Source organism: Triturus cristatus, chromosome 3_1 (genome assembly GCF_964204655.1).
Source record: "Triturus cristatus chromosome 3_1, aTriCri1.1, whole genome shotgun sequence".
Taxonomy (NCBI): Eukaryota; Metazoa; Chordata; class Amphibia; order Caudata; family Salamandridae; genus Triturus; species Triturus cristatus.
In genome coordinates, this window is record NC_140583.1 from 723129082 (window position 1) to 723156769 (window position 27688).

The window sequence follows — 27688 nt, forward strand, 5'->3', positions numbered from 1 at the left end:
TATCTGCAGGGGGAGATAGGTAGGTGCTTTGTAATGCGGGGCAAGAGCGGCATCAATGGGTTAGAATGTTAAAAGACCATTACAGTGTCACTACTGAAAATATACTGGGAGTTTTGTGACTGGTGTGTTTCAATGTTCAAGAAATAGCCATTTTTAGGTCTCGCATGCGCTGCAAAGGTGACCTTTAGCCGTCGTTCTGGTGTTTTTCGAAGCACATACTCATGGCGGCATGCACCTTGCGGGAGCGCGCAGGGGCGCACCACAAGCACGAGTATGTGCTTTGAAAAACAGCAGACTGCTCTCCTCCGCGCGCGTGCGCACCACTCGCGGGCTCACATCCTGCTCCCCCTCTCACAATTAACTTTTGCGGCCGCGGGGCCGCGCTTGTGTTTCAGTGCTTGTGATTCTTATATGTCTGATTTTACGATGTTATTCCCTCACTTCTGTATTTATATTTGTTTGACTTTTTACTTTTGGTCACAGTTCTATTTTTTGTCTTCGGACACCCTAGAGGAGAATTATCAGGCTGTCCGGGATCCGTGTCACCCTCTCCATTGGCTAAGGTAGTCTCCTCTGCTCATTTGCAGAGCCCCCATCACTCTGCCTGTGATATCACCACCATGGCTTACATGCCATTACAAATGCGCCTTTGCAGAGGAGTGAATCTGGCATGTCAAAGGCAGCTTGTTCCGCTCACCCACGCTAGGAACTTGCAGGAAACATGGACTCTGCCACTCAGGTAAGCTTTGGCCATCTGATGTGCTCAGTGCAGCAACTATATCAGCTGAGGGCTTAGCCTGCCTCGCTGATAGGTTTCACTAGGGATTGAATATTCCAACTCAGTCTCTTGACTGACTACTATCATTCTACTGAAACCCCTTAATTTGCTTCCAGATACTCTTGCCTGTTGATGCTACCCTAAACATCCATCTGCCGTCATCTTTATTTGGGTTATGGGGCGCCTGGCCCAGATTCCAGCTTTATCTAATGCTTGAGCCAATTGGCCAGGTTGCTTTATTTGCCTCTCACACAGTGGCCATCCAGCATTTTTATTTATGGGTCGAGGTTACCATAATACCTATCATAGATATTTCTTTAAATACTTCAGAATCATCTGGGCAGCAAAACCTGTTTCATTAACTACTCATGCGGATGGGCACCTGATTTTGAACAACATTGATAGTGTCAGTATTGACAATATTATTCCTGTGGGAGGGTTGGACTATAACTTTATTCTATTTGTGACTGCTAACCCTCAATGCCTTGCCTAAAAACATCAATTGCTGTCCTCTGCAAAGCTGCTGCTTCGAGGAAACAATGAGTGCACTGAAAAACAAAACACCAGCCGAGGTTCGCATAGCCAGAGCTCAGTACACGAAAACATTAATGTTAGCATGGCACAACTGGGACGACTCTAGCCGGAGAGACTCAGTTGTGGCAGTAAGGGCAGGCGATAACAGGTTGTTTTAGAAAATTATTGCCCATGGGAACGACCACTTTGCCTCGCAGATTGAATACTAACTGAACCCGGGAGTGTGAGTGAATCACTTTACTGAATTATACGAAAGTGCGCTTGATGAGCATAACCTCCTCTCCACTCGGTGTTAGAATCTGTCTTGTTTAGCCTGCCGGTTTTGTGAGGTGTGTTAATGTTAGCCAATTAACAGCGATTTGCATTTGAACTGCTATCTCTGCCCTCTCACCCACTGGGGTGTTTAACTGTGATTACCCCCAAGAAGAACAAGCATTGGCATAGCCAATAGGTCTCGCCTTTGGGACCTTATAAGTGTTTAGCCTTGCAACAGTTGATGCATAACTAAATACTAATACGGTCCCAAAAGCGAGACCTATTGGCTATGAGGTCGTAACTATAACTACCTGCTGGCAACCCCCAGTAGGAGATATATATATATACACACACACACACACACACACACACACACACACACACACACATACATGTACTTATCTTGTGCAAATGAGAAGACAACAGCAAACAGACCTCTATGAGGAATGGAGTGAAGGGTGAATAGTAAGAGTCCTGAATCTGGACAACACCAAGATGAGGAGTGGGGGCAGTGCATGTGAAATGGGGGCTAATTGATTACTTCAGTAGGGGGACACTGGCTAATTAGTTATTGAAGGTGAATTCTTTAATAAACACAAAGAGTAAAGAAAATTTAGCTCATTTCCCCACCGTGGGGAGAGGGCTTACGAAAAGTAGGAAGTATTAATTATACAGAATCCCAAACAGATGTAGGACGAGCAGAAATGCAGTTTAAGGAAATTGCGCACCTCGGGGAGATCCTGTGGCTTTTAAAACATACACATGCCTCTGAAAGGAAAGTAAGAACAAAAAAAGTCGAGAAATGTGAGGAAATTGGACAAACTGGCAACTGAAAGAAGAAAAATGTGAGAAAAGATTGAAAATGAAGTGAAAGAAGGAAGGAAAGGGAGATATGATGAAAGGACTAATTTAGGAAAGATAAAAAAAATGGGAGAAAGGACAGAATGAGAAAGAAATGCAGAAAGAGAGAGAAATTAACAAGAAAAGAAAGAAAAAAATAAGAACAGAGTGTGTGAAGGGTGAGAAGTTTGATGGAGGAAAGAAAGCAGTGGAAGGAAAGAAAGAAATGCTTGAAGATTGGAGGAGGAAATTCTCGCTGCCAGTTTGGCGGCTGTAAAGTAAATGTTTCCTACTGTCTAGGAGGGGGCATGGTGGGTGCAGGGGGCTCCTTCTGGTTTCAAGAAATGGAAGAAGTCGTAGTTGGGCAGGCAGGAATTCGAAAAGCACTGACAGGTTGCACTCAGGCGGCAGGACATGAGGCTTCCCCAAGAGCCATGCAGAAGTGAATGTAGCACCGAGATAGAAATGCAGGGATGAATGAGTGTGCAGACATTAATGAATGCATGAGTTCACAGGTTGAATGACTATGGCATGCAATTAATGTGAATGTGGGAGTGAAGGGGTGGATAAGTGCATCAGTGAAAGGCTACCAGAATAAATGAGTGCACTTGGTGAATGATTGCAGTAGTGAATGACTGAATGAACCAGTAGCAGTTAAAGTGTGAGTACAGAAGCGAACAAGTGAGGCAGTGAATTTTGAAGTGTGTATGGTGTAAGTGTAGAGAATGCGTAGAGTAATTAATAGGTGTGGTGGAGTGAATGTGTGCCCATGCAGGAGTGATTGAGAGCAGAAGTGAACGAGCAAGCACAGGAATGAATATGTGGGTGTATGGGAGTGAATGAGCGCAGCATAAAGTGAGAGGATCAGTCAGCTAGTGCAACAGCGAGAGAATGTGTAAGTGCATGAAGCAGTGAATGAGTACACAAATGAAGTGGTGAGCAGGAGTGAGTGCAGCAGTGAATAGGTGCTAGAATGAATGGATTAGTGACTGTACATGAGTGAACATGCATAGCAGAGAGATGGTTTCACAGTGAGCGAGTGGATGATGGAAGCACTGAATGACTGCAGCAGCGACGAAAAGTGTGCGCCAGTGAGGGATACTGCGAAGGAGTGAATACACGGTAGATGAATACGTATATTTATGTAGCGCTGTTGTCACTTCCTTAGGAGTGCACGTGTGTGATATGAACTGGCACGGTGTGTGTGCACAAGAGCTCAGCACAAAAGGTTATTTATATTGTGATAAATCGAAGTGGACGGTCGCGCAAGCACCCTCTGAGGCTCTCCCTCTGGAACGGTAGAGGTGAATGGGTCTGCTGGGGAAACATCGTGCAGGCAGGGTGTCGGCAGGCAGTACCAAACTCGGTAGGGGACAGCAGCCATGAAACTCCACGCAGCACCTGTTCTGAGCGCTGGGTGGGCGCGGAGCCATGCCAGACATCTGACCTTTTTGATAAGAGAAGACTTAAATACCCAATCTCAGCCAGGGCTATTAATATTCCTTGTACATTTACAAGATGCCGGTGTGTTTCCTACTGGCAGCGCGAAGCGGAAGGAAAGTGGCAGGCAGGCTGCGAGCGGAGGCTCTTCCGATACCCAGGGAGGGAGAAGGGGCTCCTGGAAGGAAGTGTGTGCGCGTGAGGGGCTGGCAGCGGCTATCCGAGGGAGGGACGGAGTGGGGAAGAGAACAGTGACCGTAGACAGACAGGAGATAGTAAAACTGCCTGATTGGGGCTGAATGTGGGGAAAAGGAACAAGCCAGCAGATAACGGAGGGAGGGAGAATGGGAGCAAGCCATCAGAATCCACGAATGGAGGAAGAATGGAGAAAACTAACAGGAACAACAAACGGAACAAGCGAAAGTGATCACGATCGCGATCAAACATCAAAGCGGCCGCGAAAGTGAAAGTAATGGCGGTGCGCGCGCCCGCTCACATGCACTGTAGCTCTAGGCTGGCCTGGTAGCACTTTTTGGAGCCCTCTCAATAATTCTCGCCAGACCAGCGCATGCGCTGGGTCAGGCGAGACCTAAAAAACTACATTTCAGTTTGCATTTCTCAAGTCTGCCAACTGGCACAATGACATATGACCAGGGCCACAGTAATTATGCGGCAAGGGAGGGCCAAATATTTTGAGTAAAAGGTGTGACAAGAAAAGGCAGATTTTGCGATATAATGCAGCACATCTTGAGATCGGATTATTTCATATTTTTTCATTTTGCACATGGTAACTAAGTCTAGGAAACTATTTCACTGTATTAATACCCATTTAACACGCAAATGCACCAATACTCATCGCTGATTTGTTCATCAGTTGGCTCATTTATTAAGCCTCAAGGATTTCTCCACTCACGCCAGACTGCCTTGACATTACCCAGTCTCCCTCCCCATCACAAAGCAAAGTATGTTGAACAAGCTCATAAGCTGCTCATTTTTTGCGTGCAACATAAACCGAATGAGAAATGAAACAAGCAGTGGGATAGCCAATAGGTCTCGCCTTTCAGACCTTATAAGTGTTTAGTTATCCAGCACAATATCCTTGGTGCAACAACATCAACTGTTGCATGGCTAAACACTTATAAGGTCCCAAAGGTAAGACCTATTGGCTATGCCAATGCTTGTTTTTTTTTAGCAATGTCTTGGCTTTTTTTCAGTGCTTTTCAAGTATCCGAATTGGTGGGAGGAATAGGGGAAATAAGTTTGCTGATGTAGGAAGTGTGGGTTGATGGGGACAGTGTTGTGGTTAAAGAAGACTAGAACAGATCATAGAGAACATTGCAAGGAATTTTCAATGTGCCAGTAGAAGAGGTTCTTCCAGTAGTGGCTTGAAAGGTCTATTTACGGGAAGGTTTGGGAAAAAGAATCTTATTTTTTTTAGCATTTTGGCAGTTTTTCTTTGACGAGTTTCCAAGTTTTCAGGTGTTGAAAGTTTGCAGCTAGCTCTGTTGGAATTGCAGTAGCCAGCAAAATAATTTGGTACTCATTCAGTTCCCATTGAAGTAGTGACTCAAGTTAGTAAATGGGGTGGGCCAGAGGAAGTCATTAGGAGCTTGCTATAGGTGATATGTTAGTCTGCAAATCATAGTAGCAGAGTAGTAGCATAGCTGGTTGTTTCTTTTAGGTTGTGTCAATTGTCTGCTATTCAGCGCCAATCTGTGGCCATTCATTTGTAAATTGGGCAGTGAAGCAAGTGGATTGCGGCAGTTCGGAAGACAGTTGGGATTTGATAAATCCAGAGTGCAGAGATGCCGGTGGGCTAGCGGGCATGAATCTGAGGAAGCTATGGCCATTGTTAGTGAATTTGTTTAAAGATAGAGGTTGCCCAGATGTTTTGATCATTCATTTAGGAGAAAGGGGTGCAGTAAAATTGAAAAGTTTGACTTTGTTGAAGCAAATGAAGAGAGATCTCAGGGAGGTAAAAGTATTGCGGGTAGGGTCCACCATTGTTTGGACTGAGTTCATACTAAGGAGAGAGTGGAAGGGCGCCTTTATACAGTTGGCAATTGATGCAGCAAGGAAGAAAGTTAACAGAGAAATGTGAAATTTATGTCGGGTGGAGGGTATTTGTCAGTGTGACCTTCAGATATTCTCTTTGAGGAGAAGCTGTACTTTAGAGATGACCAGGTACGTTTGTTACTTCTGGGCATGGAGCAGGTTGAGGGTGCATTAATGGCTGGACTCATTACAGGTCAGGTGGATCAGCTCAAGGGATGGAAGGAGGTGTGAGGATCAGAGGGAGCTGTGAAATAGCTATGGTGTGCAAGGATAACCTTTGGTTAAAAGGCGTTACCCATTGGAGCTTGGGGCAGGGAAGCAGTTAAAAGGTAATGTTGTTATGGGGGGTGGTATTGCTGGACAGTTTTACTTTGATGATTAGTGAGGTCAATTAGTTTAGCCTGTAAGGCATGTGCATGGGGTATATGCAACTGTGATGCACACCCGTTTAATTAAAGCAGCCTTTTTTACTGGGCTACACCGCCTCACACAAAGAGGGCTCTCACTGGAGTACATTTCATCTCCGTTATTATGAATGTCCCTACCTGCAGAACTAAAGACTGTTCCAGGAATCTTACTCTTTTGGTGTTTATGCATACTTGGCAAAAGGGTACATGTCATGTGTGATACTTTCAGTCACTCCTAGCTGTACATCAAACTGCATGTGCCTTGTTAGCATTTTTTAAACCATACTATGTTAACAGAAGATGCAATGTGTAGTTGGATAAAAAGTCAAAGCTCAATATGTCCTCTGGGGCTATATGTGGCAATGCCGACAGAGGCATAGCTTTGATGCAGGAGGTGCAGTGGAGCCAGGGCCCAGGGGAAAGGGGAATCCACTGTACCCAAACTATACATATAATTTTGCAACCAGACCAGGGCAGTATGGTAGGCTCACTTTCCTTATTTCATTGGGCCCATGGAACCTTTGTTGTACCACTGAATACTGATACACACTGCCATATTTTTGCAATGAACCTAATTTAGGCTTGGTATACGAGAAATCCATTTGGGCCTTGGTATATAGCCTTATTTATGTGAACATCTGCTGTGACTCTCTACAGGACTATCACACATCAATGCCTATTAAATAGTGCCAGCAAATCAGTTTCAAAGACCCCTGATTACATTGCTTTATGTGTCCTATAAGTTAAATGATTCTCAAGCAGCTTCTCTTCGTGTGTGCTCTGAAGCACATAGAACATTCTCTGATACATGTAATTTAAAAACACTGTTTAAGAACAATTACTGAGCACTCACCTCCCCTCCTCTCTGAACTCACACCTACCTAGGATGTTCCATTCTGACTTCTGTGTACTCAAACTATAGATCTAATTTATACCCTAAGGAATACAAGAGCAATTGAGGTTTTATATTTCTAGTGGATTACACCTGTACGATTGGTAACCTAAGTTTAATGAGTCACCTGTCTGCAGCACTTGAAAGTCAGCTCTGGTAACTCGAGCACCGTTTATCACTTAACAGTAACCTAGTCACAGTCCTTATCATATGCGTCCCCACCACTCCCTTCAGACAGGTTATTTCACAAAATTTGGGAATTAACTTTTCTATTTTTATGGAAACGTCCTCCCTTCGCTACCACTACTCCTTTTAACTTCTTCTGCGAAACCACTAAGGCATATTTAATGATAAAGAAAAAACGGAAAGAGAGAGGGACAGAAAAAAGACTGTGCCGTGAAGGACACTGGATCAGTGTAATGAAGATTACATGACCTTAATAGATTGATTACTCCTTTACCCACCCTCCCTGTCACAGTAAATGAAGAATTATATCTGATATTTACTTCATAACAGATGTAAACACTTATAGTATTACTAAAGTACAACAAAGGATTGTATGAAATGTCTTTTCCCCAGCGAGAAGACATTACATGCATTTACCCAAGAGATTGTACTTATGAGACGTATTCAAAGTACCAGTATAGGCTACTGCCTATCTCCTAATTTATTTAAAGTGCTGTTTGTTTTTGCGAGTTTGATAGAAGGTTCTACCTTCATAGGTACATGACTAAACCTTTTCTAATTTATCATCACCTAAGGACCAGCAATATCATTTGTATTGTTTACTGCCCTTAAATGCTAATGCTTTGGTTTTAGAAGTGTTCGTTTTAAGGAAATGTTTTTCAGCCTAGGCGTGAATTGCTTTTAAGTGCGTTGCAGCCTTACCGGGGTTAGTTCAAATATGATGACATCGTCGACATGCTTCAGCAGATATAGTATTTCAGAACCTAGTCCTATGGTATAGTTTTTAATTTGATTAAATTGAGATGGTAGATTGTAATAAAACAGATATAACAAAAATGTTGCTAATAGACACCTCTGTTTTAAACCATTCCCAGTTTTTATTTCTGATGTTAAACCTTTGTTCCAGGCCTACTAAAATATGCACTGTAGGATCCTCAATAATTACCTATATAATTTCAAGTTACAAATTATTTAGTCTAATCTCAGATGTACATATATTATGTCTCAATTATAGAGATCTTTCACTTTTCTAAGTCACCATTGAGTTTTTTATACAAAATGCTGCCAATTGGTCTTCGGGGATCAGCTGTGGCCAGATTGATATTGATTCAAAACTCGGACGACTGCATTGGAACACCATTAATATAAACTTATTTAATACAATGACTATAGCAAGTTTGGACCTGACAAAGGTTACTGGGTTTAATATAATAATTGAGTATGAGAACCACATATCAATGGCAACAAAGGTGGTGGAAAGAACAAAGGGGCATATCATCAACGGCCAGAGATAATTATCGCTGGCCGTGTTTAGCATGCACAATAATAACGCCGCCTATCGCCGGATTCTATCGCCCGGTGAGCGCACTATCAGCAAGGCGCATCGCCGAGGTGATAGGAATCCCGGCAATAGCGGCGATAAGGGGCAATATCGCAGGATTCCCTGCGATAAAAAAGCAGCGATAGTAAAAACATTGGTGATAGGGAGATGTGGACTCAGCATGATGATCCACTTCCCATGTTAAACATGGCTAAGTCAAAGAAATAGCAGGCGTAAGGAACCGGTGATATAGCCGGTGAGCGCTACTTTTAATGTCGCTAGGCCGGTTAGCAATTCCCTTGATGATAGGGAGATCCTTCGTTAGCAATTATTTTCACTGTATTTCTAACGGGAACGCCTACCTCGCATCTCATTAGCGATTCGAGGCTAGGCGAAAAGAAAATGGGTGCTAAAGTATGGATTCACGCGTTAGCGTGTCCATGCTGATAGGGCGATAAAATTATCGCCGCTTTTTGGCCAAAAACGGACGCAAAAGCGGCGATAATTTTAACGCCGGTCCTTGATGATATGCCCGAAAACTACTAAAAAGAATAGAAAGTATTATAAAAGATGCTATAGATCCTAAATTATCAGTGGAAATAAATAAGCTCACAGGGAAGATTATATCACCAAGTTATATGCAGAAAATACAGCTGAACACAGTGAAGAAATGAATGCTGATTCCTCTTCATCTAAAAATCACTAATCAGAGGTGATCTCTGTGAGTTTGATTAATTTTCCACTATAGTTTCAATGAATTAAAATATACTGATTAATATGGAGTTGTTTTGCTGAACTGGAGGGACATATACATTGAACAGATGGAGAACAGATTTCTGAAAAGATTTTAGCTTCAACAATTTTATTGTATGTTATTACTGAGGGAAGATCGAATCTTACAGTTTGTAATATAATCTATTGATAATAGTATGGCAAACCCCTTTTTGCGTGCCTCTGTCAAAACTAAGCACAGAACCTTTTATTAAATAATAATTATCCAATGAAGAATGTTTCCTGCTGCAGGCAAATAAGAGATGTTCTTAAGCTTACTATATTATTGATTTTTTCTTTTTGTAGACCTGCTAGATTCCAAGAGAGCAGGAGGAATATTTTGTTAAAAACTTGGAATCCTTGTTCAACCTTTTTTTGTTTAGCTTTCCTGATAGCCATGACCAAGATTTCTCTTTCTTGGATGTTTCCAGGGATTTGAATGAACACTTGAGTTTGTGATTACTTGTGAATTGCATGTATGGTTTAGTTTTGCACTGCAGCTTGTAGAATTTATTCTTGCTGAATTAAATGCTCCTGGGTTAACTACGCTGAAACCAAAGGAAATGATGGACGGAGTGTTGAACATTGCAAGCACTCACCCCCAGTCAACTGATCTGGGTTTAATCCATCACCGTTCTTTAGCCCACTCTGCCACCCCAGTTCAGACATGGCCATATGCAAATCAGTCTGACCCTGTGCCTCATGGGAACAGTCCAGCCCGAACTGCCAAGCCATGTCTTCCCTCGACCGGAAACAAGCTTCCTAGGACCGGTTTCTGGCATTTCAGCCGTCTTCAGCCAGGCTTGCTTGAATCCAGTGGCAAAGTGAACAAGGGACTCACGTCTGAGCATACCCTGCCAACTTATGGCGAACAAAGCAGAAACCAAAGGAAATGATGGACGGAGTGTTGAACATTGCAAGCACTCACCCCCAGTCAACTGATCTGGGTTTAATCCATCACCGTTCTTTAGCCCACTCTGCCACCCAAGTTCAGACATGGCCATATGCAAATCAGTCTAACCCTGTGCCTCATGGGAACAGTCCAGCCCGAACTGCCAAGCCATGTCTTCCCTGGACCAGAAACAAGCTTCCTAGGACCGGTTTCTGGCATTTCAGCCGTCTTCAGCCAGGCTTGCTTGAATCCAGTGGCAAAGTGAGCAAGGGACTCACGTCTGAGCATACCCTGCCAACTGGAGTCAAGCTATCCTGGCTGATGACGGCTGATAGCCAGAAACCGGTCCTAGGATGCTTGATTCCGGTCCAGGGAAGACATGGCTTGGCAGTTCGGGCTGGACTGTTCCCATGAGGCACAGGGTCAAGACTGATTTGCATATGGCCATGTCTGAACTGGGGTGGCGTAGTGGGCAAAATAACGATGGATTTAACCCAGATCTCTTGACTGGGGGAGAATGTCTGCATTGTCAGCATTCCGTCCATCATTTGTTTGTTGTAACGCTTTTCGCCCTAAGTGGGATGGGTATGCCCAGACGTGGGTCCCGTGCTCACTACGCCACTGGAGTCAAGCTATCCTGGCTGATGACGGCTGATAGCCAGAAACCGGTCCTAGGATGCTTGATTCCGGTCCAGGGAAGACATGGCTTGGCAGTTCGGGCTGGACTGTTCCCATGAGGCACAGGGTCAAGACTGATTTGCATATGGCCATGTCTGAACTGGGGTGGCGTAGTGGGCAAAAGAACGATGGATTTAACCCAGATCTCTTGACTGGGGGAGAATGTCTGCATTGTCAGCATTCCGTCCATCATTTGTTTGTTGTAACGCTTTTCGCCCTAAGTGGGATGGGTATGCCCAGACGTGGGTCCCGTGCTCACTACACCACTGGAGTCAAGCTATCCTGGCTGATGACGGCTGATAGCCAGAAACCGGTCCTAGGATGCTTGATTCCGGTCCAGGGAAGACATGGCTTGGCAGTTCGGGCTGGACTGTTCCCATGAGGCACAGGGTCAAGACTGATTTGCATATGGCCATGTCTGAACTGGGGTGGCGTAGTGGGCAAAAGAACAATGGATTTAACCCAGATCTCTTGACTGGGGGAGAATGTCTGCATTGTCAGCATTCCGTCCATCATTTGTTTGTTGTAACGCCTGGGTTAACTACTACAGATTGTTCTTGAGAAGGACACTTGTCAAATCCACTTTTGTGGAGAAGATCGCGTCACTTAAAATCATTGCTGGTACTAAATTTGATCAGAGTTCAACTCTCTCAATGGATAGGTCTTGTTTTTCAGAAAGTAAACCAACTTTATTTCTGATGAGGATAAGGATTGCAGCTGTGGAAAAGTAGGAAATGGACACATAATTTTTAATGGGCTGTAATCTCATTGAAAAAAAGATCCATAAGTTAAATAATTGGTGAGGTGCAATGAAAGGTGTAAAGAGGTTTACTTGGTAGAGGCAAGAATGACAAGTTTTCATGGTAAATTCCATTAACAGTACTGGGCAGAAGGTTTTCTTTTGTAGTTGGATAAATGATCTTGAATTCTGGTACAAAATGTTTGATCCTTGGCTATTCTGTAGGCTGTATTGTTAAAACCGTGGAGTTGTTTGTATTTGAAAAAAGACTTACCTGTAGTGATTCTTTCGAATCTATAAAGTTCCAATACTTTTAATTTATTATACAGTGATTTACTCCAGTCAATTTTGGGTTGAATCTGATACATCTTGGGCATTTTTTCGTGATTCTTTGTTTATTCCTTTTCCCTTTTCTCCTGCTTTCTCTATAAGGTCTCACCACTTCTTTTGCTGGCATTTGTTCTTGTAATGGTTGTAAACTCATTCATTGGAAACATTACTAAATTACTTAATTAACCAGTTCATCAACTCTTGGTATATTAAATTTAGGGAGCGTTTCAGTAACGTTTTCATACTTCTGCGATTGCTGGGCAAATATAAAGTGCATGCCTTAAATATTGCGTCCCTCTGTGGCAGAGGTCACATAAACTGGCAGCATTTTTAGAATTAAACCAATGTCCTTTAAAAACATTCAATAGTAAATACCTAATCTGAGCATGAGCGTTAGTCTGTTTACAATATGTGCCAGAGTAAACAATAAATACTTCTGTAGTTGCTTATGGTCTACGATGTTTTGGAGATCTTTATACAATCCTAAATACATACAGCAGGCGATATCTCAAGAATACCTTAATCTTGGAATGACATTGTTTTAAAAATCTGATTTGTACAGGGGTCCATGACTGCACATATTCTATTTTAGATTCCAGTTATCCCAAAATGAACATAAGATTTGTTGTAAATGTCAAGTCCTTCTTAGATGCTACAACTGTTTCATACTCAACGTTTCTTTCAGGGTGCCATCAGATGCATAGACTAAGCAGTAGGCCAATTGAACTATTTTTGTGATTCATAAACCAAAAAAACTGGTCAGAGCGAGTTCCAGGCAAAGTGCCTGAAGTGGAATTGCTTGGCTTACTGTAAATAATTTCCAAAGGATGTTCCCTTCATATTGGTTCAAGGATTACCATTTGTTTAATGGAATGCATAAAGTGCGTATATAAGTGTAGGAGGAATTTTTACTTTGTAAATTTGAAATAAGTACCTAAAATGTCTAAATCCCAAAGAATTCTAAAATGTATTTAACCCGCCTGCATGCACTAAAGACTTGTTCCCTAAATGTGAAAAATGTTGTTTGTTGTCTTAGTTCTGAGAGAAACTCTGCACTGATAAGTGTAAGCTTTTACCAAGTCTAGTCTGACTTCACTGAGATTCCAATGAAAGGGAAGGCAGTGCTTTCTTCCATAAAAGGCCAACACTTTAGTTTTAGTTTTAGTTTTGGAATTGTAAATTCTTAAAAATTTCTTTTTGGCATACACATTAATATATTCAAATTGTGTTGAAGTTCTATTGGGGCTAGATAAAAAATGACCACATCGTCTGTGTACATCAATACAAGAAAATCATAAGATGCAATGTTTGGTCGAATTCTTAATATTTCCAAATTGGGTAGGTAAGTCATAAAGGAAAAGAGACAATAGAAGTGGAGCTAATATACAATCCTGTTTCAGGCCAGTCCTTGTTTGGATTTTAGGGGCTAAGGCTTTGTTTCCTCCCATCAAGACTCTACACCATGTTAAGGAATTATATTGCTATGATCAACCTTAGCATATTCAAAGGGATAAAAAGCAAGGCTGAATTTCTTCCCAGAACTGCCTGTCCACTCTGTTGAACGCTCTTGAGAAGTCAATGAAAGCAGCACAGAGAATTTGTGATTCTGAAACTACATATTTATCAATCAAAGTTTGTACAATCATAATGTTATCTATAACTGTCTGTCTATTATTGATCATGGTTGATAATAACAGTTCTGTACTAATGCCAATATATTTGCAGTCAAGGCATTGGTTCTGGTGCATAGACATGGTTGGGTTATGTTTTGGCTGCTTTGGGGGAGAAAGGATTACTATTCAGGAAGGATAAGTGTGATCTTGAAGTGCATGAAGTGGAGTATTTGGGCCATGTCGTTTCTGGTAACAGAATTGGTCCACATGCAGGGTTAATGAAAGTTCTTGAGGAAGTGTTGGTTACAAGTTACAGGGAGCAACTCAAGGCTTTTTTAGGAATGTGTGAATATTATGCCAAATTTGTTCAAACTTTTGCCACAAAAGCTAGACCTCTTCTTGCTTTTTTGAAGAAGAATGTCAAATTTGTGTGCGGTAGGGCACAAGAGCTTGCTTTTCAAGATATGAAGGAAGACTATCAAATGCATCCCTACTCAACCCGTACACACTGGGAGAATGCTTGATTGTAAATGTTAATGCAAGTGGGGTTGGGCTTGGAGCTGTGTTGTCACAAGGCAGGAGGAGTGATGAATGCACCATTGCGTTTGTCTCTTGTACTCTCAGTCCCTGGAAAGACAGTATTCTGTCATTAAGTGTAAGATGCTTGCATGTGTCTAGGCCGTTGAGTCTTTTAAACATATGATTGGGGTACAAAGCTCATATTTCGGTCAGATTATAAACCACTAATACCTATTTAAATGGGTCTAATGTTCATTCTGCCAAGCTACTGTTAGACTTGTGAGACCAAGTGTGAAACTGCTTGAGTATAATTTTTCCCTCAAGTGTATACCAGGAGGGAGAAATATGAAGGTCGACTGTCTTTCCCAGTTTCAGAAGATCATGAAGGTAAAATTGATGATCAACAAGATGTGGAATGTTTGGTTGAAAATATGTTTTAGTTGGACATCAAATGTGTCAGTGAGGAGGATTGGAAGTGTGCTCTTAATCAAGATTCATTGTTGAATAAAGTTGTGCAGTATATCAGGGAAGGTTGGCCAAGAGAGGGAAATCTTCTTGTGGGACTTCAAGCGTTTGGTAAGGTGCTAGATTATTGTTCAGGAAGGATAAGTTGATTCCTCCAGAAATATTTAGAGATAGGCTGTGGACTGTAAGTCATGAACGTCATTTGGGCATGACTATAACAAAAAAAGAATAGGAGAATTCTGTTGGTGGCCAGGGTTGCACAGAGAAGTGGAGAACTGGGTTGCTAAATGTGTGACTTGTGTGAACAATGATAAAGGTCTGAAATGTGTTACTCCGCCCATGATTGTTCCTGAGAGTCCCCAAAGAGTGTGGGAGTTGTTTTACCCTCTGTTCAACGTTTTGTCGTTGTTTTGCTTGATCACTTACCAAAGTGGCTTGAAGTGAAGTTCATTTGGGAACTAAAACCTGAAAATGTGGTTACATTTCTCACTGATGTGTTTCAAGGGAAGGTCTTCCTACTGAGTTGATTTCTGATAATGGTGTGCAATGTATTTCTTCCGAGATGGAAGCCTTTTTGGATGGAACAGGGAATAAGCACAAGAGATGTAGTTTATTATCATCCCCAGACCACTAATCAAATTAAGAGAGCCAACAGGATGGTAAGGGAATGTGTCAGGGGAGCTGTAATTGATGGTGTTGATATGGGGGATGCTGTTCGTGCTATGTTGTGGTCTTACAGCAACACGCCTCACAGTGTGAAAGGAATTTCACCATTTATGGCTCTGAGAGAAAGACCCACACATGATCTTTTGAGGGCTGGCATGGTTAAACAGTTTATCACGGGTGACATCCAGTGGTTGGTTTAATCAAGACGTTGGCAAGATCCAAAACAATATTTGGAAAAGTCGGAAAAAGAGTAAAGAAAGGTATGGTGTGATTAAAGGAACCAAAACATTGTATTTTGGGAAGGGAGATTGGGTGCCTGTGATGCTACCTGAATCCAGAGTTGTTAAAGGAAAAGTGAGGTTAGGTTTGCCTTCTCCGGTGTGGAGGTTGATGAAAATGGATGTGCTGTGAAACTGTTGAACGGACAATGGTGAAATGTTTCACGATAAGTGAAAGTAAAGGGGTATGAGTTTGCCCAGGCTAATCTGTAACAAATAGTACAACTTGTTTCACTAAGGAAACGTATCTGTAAGATACCTGGACAATTTAGGGATTTTGTTCTCTCTTGAACACAGGGTTTTTCTATTTTAGGCTATGCATTTGTGAAGATATTTTCACTCTCTGTAACACAAATGCATTTTTTCTTAGGTAAATATGCTGTTATTTCTAGGCAGAATTCTCATGTTGTTATGATCATTTCTTATAAATTTGTTTTCTGTTATTTTTGATCCTCGTTGTTTTTCCTTTCGTTTTTTTGTTATAATCCTGTTGCAATAGGTTGGAAAAAGGGTGATGTGTTGTATCTTGGGATATGGGTTCTGGGGTTGTGTTCTCTGGCTCATGCCACCTGTGCTCTTGTGGAATGTGGAATGTTGGGTTGTACATTCTGTGGGGAGAAAGAGGAGAATGGGCGAGAGACGATGCCGCAACACTTGGTATCTAGGGACCGCTCCCTGTATTTGTCCTATTTTATTCTTCAAGCAAATACATCGTTCAATCCATCTGTGCTGGAAAACTTTCTTGCGTTTAACAGTATGGCTTTTTTAAAACCTACGTCAGGCCAGCTGTTTGTATCCTACCATTATCCTAGTTGACTGCAGTACTTAAAAATCTAATTTTCCTTCTATGCACTGAGCCAGGTAGCTAAACCTAAACTGATAGTCATTACTAAAAGCTCACATTCCAAGTACATAGCAAATCCTATTTTGGGACAAGTGCATTTCCCTTTTTGGAAGTCTAAAAGCAACAACTCACATTTAGGCCTGCGTACTATTACATGAAACATTACACTGAATGAGGCAGACACAATTATTGATAAAAGCGATCATGACAAAAGCAGACAGCACATTGATAAGGATGCTGAAAGCAGTGCTTAATTTTTGCTGGTCCTCAGCACCGGCATTTATTTTTAAACAGCGGCACTTATTTATGATAGTGTATAACTTTTTTTTTAGCGCAGCAAGAGTGTTTAGCAATTCAATGTTTTACAAAATAATAGCACTTGCATTTCCAGGCCATGCCTACAGCTTGAGGTCCCACTTGTTTAAGGGTGATGTTTAGTGGGTAATGCTGGCGCTGCCATTCGCACCAGTGGCAGTAGCTGTGGGCGGTGCTGGCTGCATTAGAATACCTTGGGTCCTGGCACTTTATCAATTAAATTAAGCATTGGCTGATAGCAGTGACACCTGTTTAAATAGTAGTAATCAAGTAAGGCATTATTTATAGCGCCACACAGGGCACTGTGTGGGGATATAGAATTCTGGAATATTCAGTGTCCTGGAACGCTCATGAAAACATAATAATGTGGATGGGGGCACCATGCACTCACAAATAACTACGATGTGGATCCACACTCAATGTTTGATTGAATCGGGCCATACAGAACACAAAATAGTCACTGATAGTCACAATCAACAAAAAGCCAACAACACTCTACACACTTTATTGCATAATTCTCCTCTCGATAGATTTTTCTGCATCTCAGATGCACCTTAGTGGGCAGCTTTAGAGCCCCACTCAAGTTCTGCGCAGAAATCCCACCACAATACTGTAATAATCTACTGCTAACAAATTTGAACACACGAACAGGCATAAATTATCTAGGCCACACGTAAAAAAGTCAGCGAAATTTTCAGTTAAAAGGACAGACAAAAATCTCCCTTGCATACTTGTAAGTAGGTACAGGAATTGTTAACTCAAAATGAGACTTACTGAGGTGGTTGGCACCAAGTCATAATATATTGTGTCGCGGTCGGCATCTGTGGCAGTCAGCGATCCTATGGAAGTGCCCACTGGTGAGTCCTGCAAAAACACAGAATTTATTATCACTGCTTCCAAAATAACCACGGGTAAACAATTAAGAAGAGGCAAAACCGCAACAGGATTCCATGATTGAGGACGCCAAGGAATTTTGCGCTATCCTCGGTTTGATAGGAGATGGAGTGTAAAGGAACTTTAATTCTACTTTCAGGCCTCAATTATGAATTTGTCGTAATTGTGTGATTACTTATCAAGATATCAAGGATTTGGTATTCATGGGATGTGGGAAACATAAAAATAATTATGAGGTTTGCCCTGAAAATGGGGAACAACATGTGGGTTTTACTGCTTACTGCACTACAATTTGCATATCCAGGTAGTTACTGGGCACTTTTTACCCACTACATTTCGGAAGGTTTGATCTGCCAAAATTTATCAGATGAAAAATCCCAAATGCCCATAATTCCGGTATCGTGCAAAAAGCAGTGTGCATGGGTGTTGGAATTTTACAAGGCACTCCTAAACAAGTCCTTAGTTAGAATTTCCCAGAGAAAACACAATATTTTACTTTAAAACTGAAAGAGAAAAAGGAAAAATTTACCTACCTGGAACAAGAGTTTTTCCAGCTTGAAGCTATTCTTGATTTGCATGTTGTGCACTAATCCGCCACAGTGGCGGCTGCCAATCAGACGCGGCCAGTGCAGGTAAGAGTGATGGGGGGATTTGACATACGGCAATGAGGGAAACTTACATTTAGAAAAAAAGAAACCATGATTTTCTTTTATTTACATTTCCCTCGTCATCGGATGTCCCGCCACTCTTACCTGCACGGGCCGCGCCTGCTGGCAATACATAAATATAGGGGGGACGATGCACCCAACTCACCACAAACGATGCTCCCTCCTGGTGCTGCACTGCTCTCCCAGTCAAAGGTGGTGTTCACAAGCAGGAAAGGGAAGGACTTCCCTTCTTGCCCAGTGGAACACACATCCTGACCAATCCTGAAGCTGCTCTCCGCTGAGAGCAGCTCCAGGATTGGTAGGAGCAGGCTAACCCAGGGCTCATTTTGAGGCTGGGGGCCTGTGCCAACAATCACTTGGCTGTTTCACAGCCCGGTAATGCTGGGTCTACACTGCATGTGTCGGGTTGGATGAAGGTAGCCAGCCAGCCAATCAGACATGAGCATTGAAAGGGGCAGCAGTAATCCAGCAATAGCAGGTTTCAGCTCTACCCCCCTGCAACATGCTCGTGCTCTACACAGCTTAACCTAGTGTCAAAATAAAATGGCGTTATTATGCATTTTATTTATTAATGTTTACCTGCTGCGCTCTCAGCAGGTGGGGCGAAGCTCCTCTGCTGGAGCGAGGTTTTCCCTAAGAATTGTATACCTCCTCCATTTCATCATTTTGAATTAACATGAATAATTGATTAACATTAATAGTATTAATTGTTTGCTGTGGGTTTGATTAATCAACATTACTAATTATAAAATACACGTGGGAATTGCATTTGCATGGCTTGATTGATACGTAAACTAATTTCGTACGCATACTAATGTCAGATATTTAGAATTTACATGTTATATGTTGCTTTTGTGATGTGATTTGTGAATCGTGCTTTAAATTGTGAGTATAAAACTGCAATTCGTGTTGCTTTTGCTAGATAAATACACACACATAGAGGGGATAGTGAGGGAATAACATTTTAATAGTCCTTTCCATGTATTAATAACGTTTTATGTTTCTTTGCTTAAGTTGACCTTTCTGGAGTGGCCACAAAATGGCTGCCATCCCTATTCTGACGCCCTGACATGACACAGAAGTCACTGAGTGAAGTGCGCCTGTGCTAAAAGATGAGCAACAATAACCTTGTCCTGACCCCAGGCAGACTGTACCCGTGAAGGACATCCTGGGAGGAGTGCCAAGCATCAAACAAAGGACTTTCTTGAACTATGAACTGTTATAATTGATGACACTAAGGACACAACCCCGCATGAGAATCAACATGCCCTGAATGGACTAGAAACTGTTGCTAATTTATTCACAAATTGAGAAGCTGCATCTAATGCAACAATTAATGTATGGGAATCAGGAAGAATGATCCTGGTTCAACCAATTAGAATTGTTCTAAAACATGTATTGAAACATTTGTTGATACAATTTTATTATAAAAGTAGACTAGAGAGAGTAGGACATTCTTCGCACCTTCCCTTACACTTTACCAGATTGCCCGACGTTATGCTGACAGAGAGGACGGTGACACTGCTGGACAGCCACTTACCAGAGACTTTGATGGACTGATCTGATGCCCAATTAACTTACGAACTGATTCTTTGATATATGGGTATAGAGACGAAAGATCTGAATTTGACATAGAGGATGCCATTTAGCCAGATTAGGTAAATTTGCGAACTAAAATATTGAATGCTATATGATTTCCTTATGCTTTAATTAGATAAACATATTATTGCATTTAAAGAACTGTGTCGGGTTATTATTTCAAGTATTTCAATGTATATTGTTTAGAAGAATAAGTGTTGCTATTCCCAGCAACTAGCTGATCCATGGCCAATAGTATGGGAGGAACTGCTAGGTTATAGAGGTAATGAGAACCTGGTGAGGTAGGGAGGTATAGGTAAACTTTTTGTTACTCATCAGGTGATTGGCTCAATCTTCCTCCCACTTCCAGCGCATGGAATAAAGAAAAGAACTCCCCTCTCTTGAGGACCATTGATCTGAAAGTAGAATGAATGATTGGTGTTATGGGCCCCACCAGTGAATGAGTGAATGATTTGCGGTCTGGTCTGTAGCGAGGGGATTTGTAGCATTCAGCGCTGGAGCAGTTTTCTTGGTAGCAGAATGATGGTTAGCTATTGTTTTGGGTTTAGCGACGATTGCTTGTAAATAGCTTATTGATTATTGATTGGTATTGGTTTATGTACTAACAATCTATGTTGAGTCGCGTCGAGTTATATGTTGTTTGCACGGCTTCTGGGATGTAGGAAGTCGGAAGTTTTAACAGTTCCGTTGTAGAGCAGAGGTAGATGCTGCTCTCGGGAAAGACGGGATTGTTGTAGCCCTGTAGGTACACAGGGGAAACATGTGACGATTGAAGTTGCATGACGCATTGTCTGGGTTCGATTCGGTGACATCGTCGTGTATTGCCAATAGAGACATTTTCTGCGTGAGAGAAGTGTGTATGATAGCAAAGGTTACCTGTGAAATTTTGGTCTTTAAGTACCAGGAAACCAATTGGCATACCGATAACGCTTATCACTGAAAAGGTAGCAGGTGTTCTCTGAGCTTGTTAGAAGGACAAAGTAGAGGGAAGCGCTGCTTTGTTAACGAGTGGTATAATTCTGTAGTAGGACAGACTGTTCGCTGTTTTTGGGAAAGGCAGGATTCTGTGCGTATGTATTACATTTTCTTGTATGAACGAGTGTGAATGAAAAGGCATTTGGGTTGATTGCAAAACTCTAGGTTATTTCTAAAATACCAGAGAAACAATTAGCTAATGCTTGCTAGAACGGTGAAGTAGAGGGATGTGCTACTTTATCAACGGAAGTAACGATTCCGTAGTAGGGCAGAGGTAAGCGCTGCTCTCGGGACAGACGGAGTTCTTGTGACAAAGGTCTTTTGCGGTTCTTTGGTTAGCGAAGCAGACAATGGAGATGTTTTAGTGTTGTTACTAACAGAATCGAAAAAGTTACAGTATGAGTTCACGGAGCGGTCTTGTAAAGGAGGGGTAGACGAGAGCAGAGCAGAGCGAGCTGCCGCAGCGGCTGCTGACGTCAGAACGACCGCGCTGGGATTGGACAGTAGGTTAGAAGCGTAAAACGCTCCGGATTGGTGCGTTAGTGTAAAGCCGCGCTAGGAGTAGGGGAATACAGTGTGACGTGAACGCTCTCTGATTGGAGTGTTAGTGTGAGTCGCGCTGAGATTGGGGGATTGTGATAGTGACGTAGACACTCCTGATTGGTGCGGTAGTAAGAGTCACGCTGTGAGTGGACAGAATAGCGGTACCATTGTAAAAGGACAAAACGGTATACGGAAAACGAGAAAATGTTTTACCAACCACCGGAAAAGAAGAAATTGTGGTTCGGGAAAATTAAAAGATGGTTCAAGAAAGATAAAGTAGTTGAGACTAGGGAAGGACAGTTACTTCCTCCACCGAAAACCCCCGCATCTACAAGGATTGCAAAATATGGGTATCATACTTGTATTTGGTTAGATAATTGGGTAAAATACACCAAGGACGATGGAGTCTTGGCGTTTCCAGAACATGGTTCCTTTAATTTGGCTGTCTTGAGAAACCTCCGAGACAAAATGATGAACTTAGAACCGAGACCTAGACCCACGCAGTTTGAGGCATTGACGGAATGGGAAGACGAAATGCATGAACGTGAAAAACAGAGAAGTGGTAGGGGTTACAGATATATGTTCGATAGATCATACGGACATGAGACACATGACGACAGGATGAAAAGGTGGCGGAATGCAAGTATGACTGATGGTATGTATCCTGTGAGAATGGTAGGAGAGAATGAAGGGAGAAAATGCACCGAGAAAAGGCGTAATGTGGATTCGAGTGGGTACGAAGTGAATGAATCAGAAGATGATGTTCTTGATGAAGTGTTTTACAAAAACCCACCACCGTATCGACCAGAGCCGGTGGCATTGACACCAAGTGCCCCAATGAGAGAAACGTTACGAATAATTAAAACAGAGACCATGTCACCAGAACTAGGGAAAAGTAACTCTGCAAGAGAGATAGAAAAACAGACAGGAAGTAGGGTAAATGATTAGAATTCAGTAGAACTGGCCAAAACTACCCTAGAATTAACTGAGAAAATAAGAGAATTGACCAAGAATGTAGAAGCTGTGACAGTTCCAGTAACGATAGGCCCAGTAAAGCCCATATTTGAGAAACAAAAAGATACTGAACATTGTTTGACAGTGCAATACAGAGGCCAAAATACAATTGAGAATACTGAACGGAGTCAAATTGACAATCCGTGGGGACCGACAATGAATATGTTTGAACCGAATGTTTCAAATTATCCATTTGTAAATCAGATTTATGCTGAGAAGAGCAGAATGACAATGGAAACATTATTAGAACCACAAAAGGCCCCAGAACAAAATAATGTAAATAATTCAGTGGGACCTTCCGTAGACAAGTTAAATGAATGGATCAGAGAGTTACAGAAAAAGGATCAAGAATCCCAGTCAATAGATGTGGCAAATTTACGAATGGTATTGGTGAGAATTAATAGTAGGAACCATCCTTACTGAAAAATTGAAAAATTACCAGGATGAGGAATTGTTGTTTCTTTGCAAGAGTGCAACCTGGAGAGCGAAAAACCTGCATGAAAGATTAGAGGAAATTGCAAATGAGATGGGAATAGATTTTGACAAAGTAAAAGCACTGCAAAAATCCTATCGAGTTGATTTCACTGAGAAGGATATAGAGAACATGAATACCGCAGGTAGGATAGGTCAAATTAAAGACATAATTGGTTTGTTGAGAAAATGGGGAGATGTTGACAGGTGGAGAAGCAAGTGGTGTAGAAGACGTGATAATATCACAGAAAGGAGAGTTTCAGCATTTCCCGTTAGAGAGAAAGAAAAGGTAACGACAGAATACCCCATGAGAGAGATTCCAGGGGGAGGGTATGTCCATGTTCCATGGACAAGGCAGGACATTTTGTCTTTCACAAATGATTTCCCTCGACTACGTGAAAAGCCCGTCGAGTGGTACCGGCAGGTAGACAGATTTGTAAAATTGGCAAAGGTATTATGGATAGATCTGAATAGTCTATTTGATATAATAGTACCAGCAGATTTGTGGACAGAGTGCAAGCTGATGATAAATTGGCCCACTCAAGAATATCCTAGGGACCCTAAGACAGGAGCTCCCGATCCAGAGGTAATGAAGAAATATGAGCAAGTTATGGCATTCCTGAAAAATAAGGTACCCCCTAAAGAAACTGATTGGGTAAAAATTGACAGAACCCAACAAGAAAGCAAGGAGTCAGTACATGCATATTATGAGAGACTAATTCAGGCTTTTAAACAGTTCAGTGGAGATGAGAACCTGAGTGATAAAGACTTGAGCCATTTCGTATACAGGTTTGTATATGGTTTACGCCCAGAAATTGGTGATATGATAAAGCAGCATACAGTTGATTGGCAAAATAAGAAAATAGATGAAGTTTTGAGACATGCAAAATATTTCAGTGATGAGATTGAGGCAAAACAATGAAAGCTGAAAGAAAAGGCGATGTGGGCACAAGTAAAGGTAGCCGAACGACAGGAAGCTCAATTGGTAGAACAAGCGAACAATCCAGGAGTAAGACCCCGATTTGGTACAGGGAAAGGGAAAGGTAATATAGAAGAAGCCAAAAAGAAATTCCCACGTCACAATTGTGGTGAGTTAGGGCATTGGAAATCCGAGTGTAAGAACCCTCCAAATACTAATATTGAAAATCGATCGTTGAATCCACAGGTGCGGAAAGAGGTGGGTGGTCAACTGCAGCAACAGCAGCAGGTGGGTACTTCCCAGAACCAGGTGCCAAAACCACCTTTTCCACAGAACATAAACTCACGGAAGTATAGTAAAGAATCGGGATTCTACAATGAAGAACAGGTAAATAAACCATCACGTGCTCGCACTGTTTCGCAGTATTGGCTGCAACATGATGCGAGTGATTCGGAAATGGATTATTGACGGTGCCGAAGGGAGGAAGAAGAGTGCGTACTTGGCGCAACTCTAGAAGTAGACCAGACAGGACCATTTGTAGATGGGAAGATTAATGATGATAACATTATTTTCCTAGTGGACACTGGCGCTACTCGATCTACTGTTAGATCAGCAGATGTTAAGAACCTTCCTCTTTCGGATGAAACAATCCAAGTAGTTGGTGTATCTAACCAACAGTTGAAAACGTTCCTTACAGAACCCGTAAAGGTTAGTATAGGGACATTTTCTGACATGCACCGATTTGTGGTGTGTGACACCAGTCCTGTGAATTTGCTAGGTAGGGACTTGCTGTGCAAGATGAACTGCACTATATTTTGTACTCCAGATGGAATAGCTTTTGAAACACCAGATGAGGATGTATTGTACAAAATGACCATAGCCAACAGAGAATGTGAAACTATTGGAACATATGCAATATTTAATCCAGATGAACTGCCCAGAGAATTAAAACTGTCTGTAAAGGCAGAGGTTTGGGATTGTACCGGAGAAGATGTAGGGCTAATGAGAAACGTAGACCCAGTAAAAATTACTGTCAAAGATGGGGTTAGTTATCCAAACATTCCACAGTACATATTGACACCTGAAATAATTGAAGGAGTAACTCCAATAATTGAGAAAATGATCAAACAAGGAATTCTGAGAGAAATCTTGAGCAGTCCATGTAATTCACCCATAATGGGCCTGAAAAAGCCAAATGGGAAATTCAGAATAGTGCAAGACCTGAGAAAGGTAAACAAAATCGTTGTACCATGCTGTCCCATTGTGCCAAATCCATCAGTGATTTTGTATCAGATTCCCCATGATGCAGAATGGTACACAGTAATTGATTTGTGCCATGCGTTCTTTTCCATTCCATTGCATCACGACAGTCAGCAAATTTTTGCATTTCGGTTTGGAGACCGTATTTTGGCATGGTGCCGAATCCCACAGGGGTATACAGAAAGCCCCTCAATATTTAATCAATTGTTGAAAAAGTCATTGGAGAGTCTGCAAATGCCCGAGAGTTCAGTACTAGTGCAGTACATCGACGACCTCCTTGTGGCGTTGAAAACTCGTGAAGCTTGTGAAGTAGACACTATAGCCTTACTAAATCACCTGGCAGATGGAGGACTAAAAGTGTCCCCAGCCAAATTGCAGTTTTGTAAGTAGGAAGTACAGTATCTGGGACATAACATTGAAAAGGGATTGAGGAAAATAACAATAGACAGAATCAGAATCATAAAAGGAATGAGAGCCCCCATGACTCAAAGAGAAGTGAGAATGTTTCTGGGAATGGTAGGGTACTGCCGCCAGTGGATCAGCAACTTTTCGTTGATTGCAAAACCTCTGGTACGGCTAACAAGGAGTGATGTAAAATATCCCCTTGAATTAAACAAGGAAGAATTGGCAGCATTCAAACTATTGAAAGATGGATTGTGTGAAGCCCCAGCATTGGGTATGCCTGATTATGAAAAGGAATTTGAGTTATATTGCAGTGAAAGAAATGGATGTGCACTTTCTGTGTTAATCCAGAAGCATGGAAGATTGAGGAGACCGATTGCATATTACTCATCGATGCTTGACCCAGTAGCTGTAGGCTTACCTGGTTGCCTGAAAGCAGTAGCTGCAACATGTCGAAGTTTGGAGCAGAGTGAAGGAATCGTGATGGGATATCCTTTGAAAGTACTGGTACCTCATGATGTGGCGATTCTTTTAACAAGGAGTCGTACTCAGTATATGACACATAGTCGGCTGAGAAAGTCATATTAGGTGCAACGAATGTTTGCCTTGCAAGATGTGTGAATGTGAATCCAGCAACATTGTTACCTGATGGTGAGAATATGGAAGTGAGAGATGAAGCAGATCATGATTGTTTGGATGTGCTTGAGTATTGTACGAAACCACGACCAGACATAAAAGATGTACCTTTGGCAGAAAATGATTATGTAATGTTTGTTGATGGGTCATGTTTGAGAACAGAAGAAGGAGTGTTGAGTGCAGCATATGCAGTGTGTACGGTTTCCACAGTGATGGAAGCATCCTATCTGAAAGGAGTAAAATCTGCCCAAGTAGCAGAATTAGTGGCTCTGACTCGAGCATGCAAAATTGGGAAAGGTGTGAGAGTGACTGTGATAACTGACAGCCAGTATGGCTTCAGAGTTGTCCACGATTTTGGCCAGTTGTGGCTGCAAAGAGGTTTCCTGACCTCAAGTTGAACTCCAATAAAGAATGCTGGAGTGGTTGGAAAGTTGATTGATGCGATACAGCTGCCTAAACAATTGACTGTGGTGAAATGTGCTGCTCATAACCAAGGGGAGGATTATGTTACCGTTGGCAATCGTTATGCCAATGACATGGCACAGTATTGTGCCAGAAATCATTATTCAGTCAATCGGTCAAAGGAAAAAGAAATGACTTCCTATTCCTTAATGTTTACTAACGTCGTAGGGACATGGGAAGAAGTGAGACAGTTGCAGGAGGAAGCAGGAGATGAGGAAACAAGGCAGTGGGTAAAAGCAGGATGTGCACCAAGGGAAAATGATCATGTGTGGGTCTATCGAGATGGAAGACCAGTCATGCCTGATAGCATGTTGTCTACCATGGCACGGATGTATCATGGCCAGGGACACATAGGGAGAGATGCTATGATCAGGTCATTTAAGCAGACCTGGAACAACCCAAAATTCAGAATCATATCAGAGAGCCTATGTCAGAGATGTTTAATTTGTCAGCAGTACAATCCTGGGAGAAAGACAGTGGTGAGTCTGGGAACTATAGGCCGAGAAGGAGGGCCTTTTACCAGAATGAAAATAGATTTCATTGAAATGCCAACATGTAACAGATTGAGGTACGTTCTGGTCATAGTCTGCCTATTCTCCAGGTGGGCAGAAGCATACCCGACAAGGAGAAATGATGGATTCACAGTAGCAAAGCTGCTTTTGAGAGAATTCATCCCCAGGTTCGGGTTCCCAGTAACCCTTGAATCAGACAGAGGAGGGCATTTCTATAATGAGATTGTGAAATTGGTCAGTGAAGCATTAAATGTACAACAGAAACTGCACTGTGCCTACCGACCAGAGGCTTCTGGTGTGGTTGAGCAAATGAATGGTACAATCAAGAACAGAATTGGGAAAATGTGTTTAGCCACAGGACTGAAATGGCCTGATGTCTTGCCTCTAGTTTTGATGACCATACGTGCAACCCCAGATAGAACTACAGGGCTAAGTCCTCATGAAATAATCATGGGACGCACGATGAGGCATGCTTACATACCAGTCAACAAGCTGATGACAATTTCTGATGACAT

The 27688-nt window shown here is 42.0% G+C and overlaps 1 protein-coding gene across 5 annotated transcripts in view; it reads right to left on the reverse strand.

Annotated features, from left to right (window-relative positions):
- The window catches only part of CDHR5 (cadherin related family member 5), a 342674-nt gene that overhangs the window by 130272 nt on the left and 184714 nt on the right, over nt 1–27688 (reverse strand). For all 5 annotated transcript variants that reach the window (XM_085644838.1, XM_085644842.1, XM_085644841.1 and 2 more), the window contains exon 5: nt 17593–17682. In XM_085644838.1, the coding sequence (XP_085500964.1) occupies nt 17593–17682 (90 nt within the window). The remainder of the gene's footprint in view (nt 1–17592; nt 17683–27688) is intronic.